At 43.6% G+C, this 12571-nt stretch overlaps 1 protein-coding gene and 2 long non-coding RNA genes across 4 annotated transcripts in view; all 3 read left to right on the top strand.

Annotated features, from left to right (window-relative positions):
- The window catches only part of LOC100136308 (atrial natriuretic peptide receptor 3), an 88253-nt gene extending 83362 nt beyond the window's left edge, over positions 1-4891 (top strand). The window contains exons 7-8 of one of the 2 annotated variants that reach the window (XM_036936534.1): positions 2696-2783; positions 3999-4891. In XM_036936534.1, the coding sequence (XP_036792429.1) occupies positions 2696-2783; positions 3999-4110 (200 nt within the window). In that variant the 3' untranslated portion in view covers positions 4111-4891. The remainder of the gene's footprint in view (positions 1-2695; positions 2784-3998) is intronic. The other variant, XM_036936535.1, reaches the window with a different exon arrangement.
- A 54-nt stretch (positions 4892-4945) lies between these two features.
- On the top strand, positions 4946-5948 carry LOC118937425. The gene is made up of 2 exons (XR_005034762.1): positions 4946-5162; positions 5196-5948. It is a non-coding gene; the product is annotated as an uncharacterized LOC118937425 (long non-coding RNA).
- Positions 5949-7649: 1701 nt separating this feature from the next.
- On the top strand, positions 7650-10569 carry LOC118937424. Its single transcript, XR_005034761.1, has 2 exons — positions 7650-9574; positions 9610-10569. It is a non-coding gene; the product is annotated as an uncharacterized LOC118937424 (long non-coding RNA).
- Positions 10570-12571: the final 2002 nt, after the last annotated feature.

Below are 12571 nucleotides of genomic sequence, written 5' to 3'. Positions count from 1 at the left end.
TGTGGATATACTGTAGTACTGTAGTAACCCAGGTGGATATACTGTAGTAACCCAGGTGGATATACTGTAGCACTGTAGTAACCCAGGTGGATATACTGTAGTACTGTAGTAACCCAGGTGGATATACTCTAGTAACCCAGGTGGATATACTTTAGTAACCCAGGTGGATATACTGTAGTACTGTAGTAACCCAGGTGGGTATACTGTAGTACTGTAGTAACCCAGGTGAGTATACTGTAGTACTGTACGAACCCAGGTGGATATACTGTAGTAACCCAGGTGGGTATACTTTAGTAACCCAGGTGGATATACTGTAGTACTGTAGTAACCCAGGTGGATATACTGTAGTACTGTAGTAACCCAGGTGGGTATACTGTAGTACTGTAGTAACCCAGGTGGATATACTGTAGTACTGTACGAACCCAGGTGGATATACTGTAGTAACCCAGGTGGGTATACTGTAGTAACCCAGGTGGATATACTGTAGTACTGTAGTAACCCAGGTGGCTATACTGTATGAACCCAGGTGGGTATACTGTAGTACTGTAGTAACCCAGGTGGATATACTGTAGTCCTGTAGGAACCCAGGTGGATATACTGTAGTACTGTAGTAACCCAGGTGGATATACTGTAGTAACCCAGGTGGATATACTGTAGTAACACAGGTGGGTATACTGTAGTAACCCAGGTGGATATACTGTACTACTGTAGGAACCCAGTTGGCTATACTGTACGAACCGAGGTGGATATACTGTAGTACTGTAGTAACCCAGGTTGATATACTGTAGTACTGTAGTAACCCAGGTTGATATACTGTAGTACTGTAGTAACCCAGGTGGATATACTGTAGTACTGTAGTAACCCAGGTGGATATTCAGTAGTAACCCAGGTGGATATACTGTAGTAACCCAAGTGGGTATACTGTAGTACTGTAGGAACCCAGGTGGATATACTGTAGTACTGTAGTAACCCAGGTGGGTATACTGAAGTAACCCAGGTGGGTATACTGTAGTACTGTAGTATCCCAGGTGGATATACTGTAGTACTGTAGTAACCCAGGTGGGTATACTGTAGTACTGTAGTAACCCAGGTGGGTATACTGTAGTACTGTAGTAACCCAGGTGGGTATACTGAAGTAACCCAGATGGGTATACTGTAGTAACCCAGGTGGGTATACTGAAGTAACCCAGGTGGGTATACTGTAGTAACCCAGGTGGGTATACTGTAGTACTGTAGTAACCCAGGTGGGTATACTGTAGTAACACAGGCGGGTATACTGTAGTAACCCAGGTGGGTATACTGTAGTAACCCAGGTGGATATACTGTAGTACTGTAGTAACCCAGGTGGATATACTGTATTAACCCAGGTGGGTATACTGTAGTAACCCAGGTGGATATACTGTAGTACTGTACGAACCCAGGTGGGTATACTGTAGTACTGTAGTAACCCAGGTGGATATACTGTAGTACTGTAGTTACCCAGGTGGCTATACTGTACGAACCCAGGTCGGTATACTGTAGTACTGTAGTAACCCAGGTGGATATACTGTAGTCCTGTAGGAACCCAGGTGGATATACTGTAGTACTGTAGTAACCCAGGTGGATATACTGTAGTAACCCAGGTGGATATACTGTAGTAACCCAGGTGGGTATACTGTAGTAACCCAGGTGGATATACTGTAGTACTGTAGGAACCCAGTTGGCTATACTGTACGAACCCAGGTGGATATACTGTAGTACTGTAGTAACCCAGGTTGATATACTGTAGTACTGTAGTAACCCTGGTGGATATACTGTAGTACTGTAGTAACCCAGGTGGATATTCAGTAGTAACCCAGGTGTATATGCTGTAGTAACCCAGGTGGGTATACTGTAGTACTGTAGGAACCCAGGTGGATATACTGTAGTACTGTAGTAACCCAGGTGGGTATACTGAAGTAACTTAGGTGGGTATACTGTAGTACTGTAGTATCCCAGGTGGATATACTGTAGTACTGTAGTAACCCAGGTGGGTATACTGTAGTACTGTAGTAACCCAGGTGGGTATACTGTAGTAACCCAGGTAGGTATACTGTAGTAACCCAGGTGGGTATACTGAAGTAACCCAGGTGGGTATACTGTAGTAACCCAGGTGGGTATACTGTAGTACTGTAGTAACCCAGGTGGGTATACTGTAGTAACCCAGGTGGGTATACTGTAGTAACCCAGGTGGGTATACTGTAGTAACCCAGGTGGATATACTGTAGTACTGTAGTAACCCAGGTGGGTATACTGTAGTACTGTAGTAACCCAGGTGGGTATACTGTAGGAACCCAGGTGTGTATACTGTAGGAACCCAGGTGTGTATACTGTAGTACTGTACAAACCCAGGTGGGTATACTGTAGGAACCCAGGTGTGTATACTGTAGGAACCCAGGTGTGTATACTGTAGTACTGTACAAACCCAGGTGGGTATACTATAGGAACCCAGGTGGATTTACTTTAGTAACCCAGGTGGGTATACTGTAGTAACCCAGGTGGGTTTACTGTAGTAACCACAGGTGGGTATTCTGTAGTAACCCAGGTTGGTACACTGTAGTACTGTAGGAACCCAGGTGGGTATACTGTAGTAACCCAGGTGGATATACTGTAGTAACCCAGGTGTGCAGCAGAGGTACCGTTAACCTTACTAATAGCCTCCCTCTTCTTCTCCAAGCAGGTGGACTAGGAGTATCTGCTGTTACTGGGATCATAGTGGGAGCCCTGCTAGGGACAGCACTGCTAATGGCCTTCTACTTCATCAGGTAAAACAGCACATGTCATGTTCAGTACTGTCTGTGTGGCTCATTTGTTAAGAGTGGGTGCTGGTTTCGTACTACAGGGCTGATCTAGTAAGAGTGGATGCTGGTTTCGTACTACAGGGCTGATCTAGTAAGAGTGGATGCTGGTTTCCTGCTACAGGGCTGATCTAGTAAGAGTGGATGCTGGTTTCCTGCTACGGGGCTGATCTAGTAAGAGTGGATGCTGGTTTCCTGCTACAGGGCTGATCTAGTTAGAGTGGATGCTGGTTTCCTTCTACAGGGCTGATCTAGTAAGAGTGGATGCTGGTTTCCTGCTACAGGGCTGATCTAGTAAGAGTGGATGCTGGTTTCCTGCTACAGGGCTGATCTAGTAAGAGTGGATGCTGGTTTCCTGCTACAGGGCTGATCTAGTAAGAGTGGATGCTGGTTTCCTGCTACAGGGCTGATCTAGTTAGAGTGGATGCTGGTTTCCTTCTACAGGGCTGATCTAGTAAGAGTGGATGCTGGTTTCCTGCTACAGGGCTGATCTAGTAAGAGTGGATGCTGGTTTCCTGCTACAGGGCTGATCTAGTTAGAGTGGATGCTGGTTTCCTGCTACAGGGCTGATCTAGTAAGAGTGGATGCTGGTTTCCTGCTACAGGGCTGATCTAGTAAGAGTGGATGCTGGTTTCCTGCTACAGGGCTGATCTAGTTAGAGTGGATGCTGGTTTCCTGCTACAGGGCTGATCTAGTAAGAGTGGATGCTGGTTTCCTGCTACAGGGCTGATCTAGTAAGAGTGGATGCTGGTTTCCTGCTACAGGGCTGATCTAGTTAGAGTGGATGCTGGTTTCCTGCTACAGGGCTGATCTAGTAAGAGTGGATGCTGGTTTCCTGCTACAGTGCTGATCTAGTGAGAGTGAATGCTGGTTTCCTGCTACAGGGCTGATCTAGTAAGAGTGGATGCTGGTTTCCTGCTACAGGGCTGATCTAGTGAGAGTGGATGCTGGTTTCCTGCTACAGGGCTGATCTAGTAAGAGTGGATGCTGGTTTCCTGCTACAGGGCTGATCTAGTGAGAGTGGATGCTGGTTTCCTGCTACAGGGCTGATCTAGTAGGAAACTATAGCAGCAGGCCCCATTTCACTGTAAACAAGAATCTGTGCACATTTACCGACCTGGCCTAAAGGAGAAGACAGACGATTCAAACCCTTCTCAAAGCCTTTTGTCTTGTTCTTAACAGGAAGAACTACAGGATAACCATTGAGAGGCGCACGGCGAGGGAGGAATGTGACATCGGGAAGCACCGTCAGTTACGAGAGGATTCTATCAGATCTAACTTCTCGGCAGCGTAGAGCGTCACCGCGATTACCATCCGTTGCTCCTGAAGTTCCCGTTCCAGGGAAGCAAGAAGCAGCGTAGCGCGAAAGGAAGCACCATGGGAAATGTGACCAAAGACTCACGCTATACGGCTGTCAGAGGAGCCGTGCTATTTAAAGAAAGACATACTGTCATTTATACGTGTTTTAAATTTTCTCTTTTTACATTTTTTTGACTTTCATAAACTCAGGAAAGTTCCAATCACACAACAGCACCACTTTCACCTCTGTTGAAATATATCTTTAGGTGTGTCTTCTCCCCTTAAGAGGGCCAGTACAGACGGCATTAATATTATCATAATGTGTTTTCACCTGTTTTATAACAAACAGCGCAAGCAGGTTTTGACCATGTAAAAACCATTTGCACTCCATACAGGGTTAAAGTAACACCGGAGATAACAGGTCAGATCAGAGATAACAGGTCAGATCAGAGATAACAGGTCAGATCAGAGATAACAGGTCAGATCAGAGATAACAGGTCAGATCAGAGATAACAGGCCAGATCAGAGATAACAGGTCAGATCAGAGATAACAGGGGTTGATAAACAGGTCAGATCAGAGATAACAGGTCAGATCAGAGATAACAGGTCAGATCAGAGATAACAGTTCAGATCAGAGATAACAGGGGTTGATAAACAGGTCAGATCAGAGATAACAGGTCAGATCAGAGATAACAGGTCAGATCAGAGATAACAGGTCAGATCAGAGATAACAGGTCAGATCAGAGATAACAGGCCAGATCAGAGATAACAGGTCAGATCAGAGATAACAGGTCAGATCAGAGATAACAGGTCAAATCAGAGATAACAGGTCAGATCAGAGATAACAGGTCAGATCAGAGATAACAGGTCAGATCAGAGATAACAGTTCAGATCAGAGATAACAGGTCAGATCAAAGATAACAGTTCAGATCAGAGATAACAGGTCAGATAAGAGATAACAGGTCAGATCAGAGACAACAGGGGTTGATAAATAGGTCAGATCAGAGATAACAGGGGTTGATAAACAGGTCAGATCAAAGATAACAGGTCAGATCAGAGATAACAGGGGTTGATAAACAGGTCAGATCAGAGATAACAGGTCAGATCAGAGATAACAGGGGTTGATCAACAGGTTAGATCAGAGATAACAGGGGTTGATAAACAGGTCAGATCAAAGATAACAGGTCAGATCAGAGATAACAGGGGTTGATCAACAGGTCAGATAAGAGATAACAGGGGTTGATAAACAGGTCAGATCAAAGATAACAGGTCAGATCAGAGATAACAGGGGTTGATCAACAGGTCAGATCAGAGATAACAGGGGTTGATAAACAGGTCAGATCAGAGATAACAGGGGTTGATAAACAGGTCAGATCAAAGATAACAGGTCAGATCATAGATAACACGGGTTGATAAACAGGTCAGATCAGAGATAACAGTCTTGTTTAGCAGTCTTACGGCTTCGGGTTAGAACCTGTTCAGGGTCCTGGTGGTTCCAGACTTGCTGTGCGGTAGCAGAGAGAACAGTCTACGGCAGTGCTCTCCAACCCTCTTCCTGGAGAGATACCGTTTTCACATCCTAATCCTAATCTAGCACACTTGATTGTAATTCAACTGGGGTTGGAGCAAACACCTGGGGGAGGAAAGCCCTGGTCAATGGAATGGTCCACACTAAAGGGACCCACCCGAAACTACTACAGGAGATTTGAGTCTTTGAACCATCATTACATTACACCATTTCGGTATCACTGCAGTGATTTGATTCTCAATCAACCAATCAAGTATATTAAATTGTATTATACTTTGCAAACTAAAATTATCTGGTAAAAACCTCCATTCGACTTTGCTTATTTTCTAAAGTTAGAATTTTCTAGAGATTTTTTTTATTTTTTTATTAAATATGGTAATTCTGTAATATACTCTTCCCACAGTATAATAATAATGTATATTACAGTATATGATGATTCTGACACAACTATAACAAAACAGACTGGTTTCTTCTGAGATGAATAGTAACATATATTTCTCCTCTGCATCTCTGAGACCTGTTATTTCACTATATACATATACAGTTGAAGTCAGAAGTTTACATACACCTTAGCCAAATACGTTTAAACTCAGTTTTTCACAATTCCTGACATTTAATCCTAGTAAAAAATCCCTGTATTAGGTCAGTTAGGATCACCACTTTATTTTAAGAATGTGAAATGTCAGAATAATAGTAGAGAAAATTATTTATTTCAGCTTTTAATTATTTCATCGCATTCCCAGTGGGTCAGAAGTTTACATACAGTCAATTAGTTATTTGGTAGCATTGCCTTTAAATTGTTTAACTTGGGTCAAAAGTTTTGGGTAGCCTTCCACAAGCTTCCCACATTAAGTTGGGTGAATTTTGGACCATTCCTACTGACAGAGCTGGTGTAACTGACTCAGGTTTGTAGGCCTCCTTGCTCGCACACGCTTTTTCAGTTCTGCCCACAAATTTCATATGGGATTGAGGTCAGGGTTTTGTGATGGCCACTCCAATACCTTGACTTTGTTGTCCTTAAGCCATTTTGCCACAACTTTAAAACTTTAAAAGTATGAAAAAGTTTAAACTTCACCTTTAAAAGTATGAAGTGTGCTTGGGGTCCTTGTCCATTTGGGACCACGCTTTGACTTCCTGACTGATGTCTTTAGATGTTACTTCAATATATCCACATCATTTGCGTCCCTCATGATGCCATGTATTTTGTGAAGTGGACCTGTCCTTCCTGCAGCAGAGCACCCCCACAACATGATGCTGCCACCCCCGTGCTTCACGGTTGGGATGGTGTTCTTCAGCTTGCAAGCCTCCCCCTTTTTCGTGCAAACATAACGATGGTCATTATGGCCAAACATTTCTCCAAAAAGTACGATCTTTGCCCCCATGTGCAGTTGCAAACTGTAGTCTGGCTTTTTTTATGGCGGTTTTGGAGTAATTCTTCCTTGCTGAGCGGCCTTTCAGGTTATGTCGTTATAGGACTCGTTTTACTGTGGATATAGATACTTTTGTATCTAAAAGTATCTATATCCTCCAGCATCTTCACGAGGTCCTTCGCTGTTGTTCTGGGATTGATTTGCACTTTTTGCATCAAAGTATGTTCATTTCTATGCGTCTCCTTCCTGAGCGGTATGACGGTTGCATGGTCCCATGGTGTTTATACTTGCGTACTATTGTTTGTACAGATGAACGTGGTACCTTCAGGCGTTTGGAAATCGCTCCCAAGGATGAACTAGACTTGTGGAGGTCTACAATTCTTTTTCTGAGGTCTTGGCTGATTTCTTTTGATTTCCCCATGATGTCAAACAAAGAGGCACTGAGTTTGAAGGTAGGCCTTGAACTACATCCACAGGTACACCTCCAATTGACTCAAATGATGTCAATTAGCCTATCAGAAGCTAAGCTGTTTAAAGGCACAGTCAACTTAGTGTATGTAAACTTCTGACCCACTGGAATTGTGATACAGTGAATTATAAGTGAAATTATCTGTCTGTAAACAATTGTTGGTAAAATGACTTGTGTCATGCACAAAGTAGATGTCCTAACCGACTTGCCAAAACTATAGTTGTTGAAAAAAACGAGTTTTAATGACTCCAACCTAAGTGTATGTAAACTTCCGACTTCAACTGTATATTTTGGGAAACTATAGAATCATCAAAGTGATATGTGTAAATTAGTTATATTTATGTATTTTAGTATAATAACAGAAATCTGAGATAAAATATCTACAGACTCACGTATTTAGTACATAGTTAAGAACACATGTGATATTAATGCATTATGAATGATATCAGATGCCTCATTAGGGTTAGATGGCATTAATATTCCATTATTACTCCTGGCTTCATGGACCCTTATGTTCTCTTCTTCCCAGGCAGAAGGACCATCTCATTGGCAATATGGTGTAGATATATTTTAGAAGAATTTGTTTTTATTTCGGGGAGGGGGGGGGGGGGGGGCTCTGCTCTAATGTAAATCATGTCCTCAAAAGTTTGGTGAAAATGAAAAGCGTGGAATACTATTCTGAAATGAAACTGGACTCTTTTCATATATCAGCCATGAATGCAATCAATTATAAAATCCATGCCTTTGTAGACACAAGAATAAAGGGCATTTAAATAGAGCTTAATGTGATACTATAATAACTATAATAACTAGAGCATGCCAGCTAGGTGTCTGGAAGAGAAATCATTAAATGGAAATATTAATTTGAATTATTTAATTTGGATCTCAGTCTTAACTCCTCTTCCAACTTCGGAATGATCTAAAAGGTTTTGTTTTTCAAATCTTGTTTTCAGACATAAAAAATCATCCTCATTCCCTCTAAACATGTCATTTCGGAGGCCGTTTGGGAGTTAAAACGTTCTAGGGGACATGTTAATGACACCGTATATGGCATCCGTTGGAAAACTCATAAATTTGAAAAATGAGTCTGGCAACGATGGCCAATCAGAGGCCAGTCAAGGCCGTTGTTGCGGGGAAACACGGAGGCCAGTCACTGCAGGCCTTGCAGAAGGTAAATACATCCCCACCCAGCTCATTGGCAGCCTGCGGTTAAACCAGGGCCAATACTGGGTGATTCAAATGACATGATACTGATTGGAACCTTTTAAAGTGCAGTAGTTAAATGAAAAGCCTGTTGGAGTGGGAGACACATCATCTCATCCAATCCCACTCATTGCAACAACACATACAAGAGCTATGAGGTTTTCCTCCCAACTCTAAACTGTTTTTGTCATACGCCAATGTTAATCTCCGTGCGTCGTGCGTAGTACGTAGTATAATAAATACAACCTCGCAGTCCCAAAGTGTTCCCTTCTGAACGTTTATTGGCCTATTTCAAACTCCATTGTAAAATATACTTGATAAAGAATCAGTACGTTCCGAAACCAATTTTTCACTGCAATGACTAGCCGTTACAGCACATCCTTCAGGAAATGATCAAACGTGAACTCCGTGTTTAGGGAGTCATTGAGGTGCGTACTGACTTCCCTGAACACCCAGTAGGTGTGTTCACAGAGCATCTCAGAGTTGAGGTGGTTATCTAGGATCAGGCCCCCCTCCTCCCTCTTCTTGTTCATTATGATGTTAACACTGATCCTGGATGTGGTCTCTCTTTCTGAATACTGGCCCAGTAGCAGTGTCAGGAAAATCCTGTATGTCATTGGTTACCCACCAGGATACAGGTCAGCATATCTGACCCTAACCCACCAGGATGCATGTCAACATATCTGACCCCAACCCACCAGGATACAGGGCAACATATCTGACCCTAACCCACCAGGATACAGGTCATCATATCTGACCCTAACCCACCAGGATACAGGTCATCATATCTGACCCTAATCCACCAGGATACAGGTCAACATATCTGACCCTAAACCACCAGGATACAGGCCAACATATCTGACCCCAACCCTAACCCACCAGGATACAGGTCAACATATCTGACCCCAACCCACCAGGATACAGGTCAACATATCTGACCCCAACCCTAACCCACCAGGATACAGGTCAACATATCTGACCCCAATCCCAACCCACCAGGATACAGGTCAACATATCTGACCCCAACCCACCAGGATACAGGTCAACATATCTGACCCCAACCCTAACCCACCAGGATACAGGTCAACATATCTGACTCCAACCATAACCCACCAGGATACAGGTCAACATATCTGACCCCAACCCTAACCCACCAGGATACAGGTCAACGTATCTGACCCTAGACAGACAGACAGACAGACAGACAAAACCTGTGATCTAAACGTCTCTATCTTGAAAATTTGAAAATAGCTTTCAATTGTAAAATGTCATCGGGAGACATTTTACTTCCTGAAACTTCCTGAAACGGTGTCGGTACACTTTAATTTAGTTTAGCCTCTCATCGTCTCACAGGCCCCATTGAGGTGAAAAGGAAATGGGATTACATTTTCTAAAGGAATCCAGTTTTGTAAGCATCCACTAACCTACACCAAATACATGTACGAGCTTCGGCAACAGTCTTTGGGTCAATTAACTTCCTAAAAAAAAAATAGGGCCATTACATATAAGATGCCTGTCTTAACACGCCCCTCAAAGTGGACATTTCACAGTGAATTAAAAATCAGTTTGTATCATAATGAATTATATATAAAAGCTACATGAAGCTAGTGATGAGGACACGTAGTGATGTTAGTAAAGTATCTGCATATAATGTGTTAGTGTTATTTATGGTTTGATCTTTTATGGTTTCTTTTATTTAACCCCCTTGGTTTGTGTAATATACTGTATTATTTTCTGAGATGACACATTATTAAGAAATATCTGCCTTTTACAGACTAAACTTGGCTTTTTAAGACATATATGTCAGAAATTTAACTTATTTACATTACCAACATACATTGTGTGTATATATATATATATTGACAAATAAAATTGACAAAGTAGCTTGTCCTGTAGTTCCTTAATGTAATCGATTTCCTTGGCGTCACTATAGATTCTCTCCATAAAGGACTCAACAACATGGAAAGAATGCTATTTGGCTTCTCAAATGCCCCCTTCTCCTCTTACTTGACCTTCTATAGCACAGCACGATAACCTTCGGGAACTTTAGACTGTACTGCAAGGGGATTGGACTGTACTGCAAGGAGACTGTACTGCAAGGTGAATAGACTGTACTGCAAAGGGACTGGACTGTACTGCAAGGAGACTAGACTGCAAGGTGACTAGACTGTACTGCAAGGAGACTGTACTGCAAGGGGACTAGACTGTACGGCAAGGAGACTGTACTGCAAGGGGACTAGACTGTACTGCAAGAGGACTAGACTGTACTGCAAGGAGACTGTACTGCAAGGGGACTAGACTGTACTGCAAGGAGACTGTACTGCAAGGGGACTAGACTGTACTGCAAGGAGACTGTACTGCAAGGGGACTAGACTGCACTGCAAGGAGACTGTACTGCAAGGGGACAAGACTGTACTGCAAGGGGACTAGACTGTACTGCAAGGAGACTGTACTGCAAGGGGACTAGACTGTACTACAAGGGGACTAGATTGTACTAGAAGGGGACTAGACTGTACTACAAGGGGACTAGACTGTACTACAAGGGGACTAGACTGTACTGCAAGGGGACTAGACTGTACTACAAGGGGACTAGACTGTACTACAAGGGGACTAGACTGTACTGCAAGGAGACTGTACTACAAGGGGACTAGACTGTACTACAAGGGGACTAGACTGTACTACAAGGGGACTAGACTGTACTACAAGGGGACTAGACTGTACTGCAAGGAGACTGTACTGCAAGGGGACTAGACTGTACTGCAAGGGGACTAGACTGTACTGCAAGGGGACTAGACTGTACTGCAAAGGGACTAGACTGTACCGCAATGAGACTGTACTGCAAGGTGACTAGACTATACTGCAAGGAGACTGTACTGCAAGGGGACTAGACTGTCCTGCAAGGTGACTAGACTGTACTGCAAGGAGACTGTACTGCAAGGGGACTAGACTGTCCTGCAAGGGGACTAGACTGTACTGCAAAGAGACTGTACTGCAAGGGGACTAGACAGTACTGCAAGGGGACTAGACTGTACTGCAAGTGGACTAGACTGTACCGCCAGGGGACTAGACTGTACTGCAAGGGGACTGTACTGCTAGGGGACTAGACTGTACTGCAAGGAGACTGTACTGCAAGGGGACTGTACTGCAAGGGGACTAGACTGTACTGCAAGGGGACTGTACTGCTAGGGGACTAGACTGTACTGCAAGGGGACTGTACTGCTAGGGGACTAGACTGTACTGCAAGGGGACTGTACTGCAAGGGGACTAGACTGTACTGCAAGGGGACTGTACTGCTAGGGGACTAGACTGTACTGCAAGGAGACTGTACTGCAAGGGGACTGTACTGCAAGGGGACTAGACTGTACTGCAAGGGGACTAGACTGTACTGCAAGGAGACTGTACTGCAAGGAGACTAGACTATACTGCAAGGGGACTAGACTGTACTGCAAGGAGACTGTACTGCAAGGGGACAAGACTGCAAGGGGACGAGACTGTACTGCAAGGGGACTAGACTGTATTGCAAGGGGACGAGACTGCATGGGGACTAGACTGTACTGCAAGGAGACTTGACTCTACTGCAAGGGGACTAGACTACTGGAAGTGGACTAGACTGTCAAGCTCCTTAACATGAAATTGTTGCACCATTCAAACAAGCAAGCAGAAAATATGCTCAGCAGCAAGTACCTTACTTCATCCTTAACATGTAGACATGACAGAAGCATAAACAAATGTAACCTGTCAGGATAGATGGACAACAGAGGGAATGCTTGAGTCCTTCCTTAGTGTTGCAGCACTAGAGGTTTAGGGTTCAGCCGTACATTCCTCATGGACTCCAGACTAGCAGTGTGAACACTGTGGGTAAACAAGTCGGGACAGAGAGGTTGCC

The sequence above is a fragment of the Oncorhynchus mykiss genome, chromosome 11, assembly GCF_013265735.2.
Source record: "Oncorhynchus mykiss isolate Arlee chromosome 11, USDA_OmykA_1.1, whole genome shotgun sequence".
NCBI lineage: Eukaryota > Metazoa > Chordata > Actinopteri > Salmoniformes > Salmonidae > Oncorhynchus > Oncorhynchus mykiss.
Note: the sequence above shows the minus strand (reverse complement) of the source record. Positions and strands in the feature narration are given on the sequence as shown.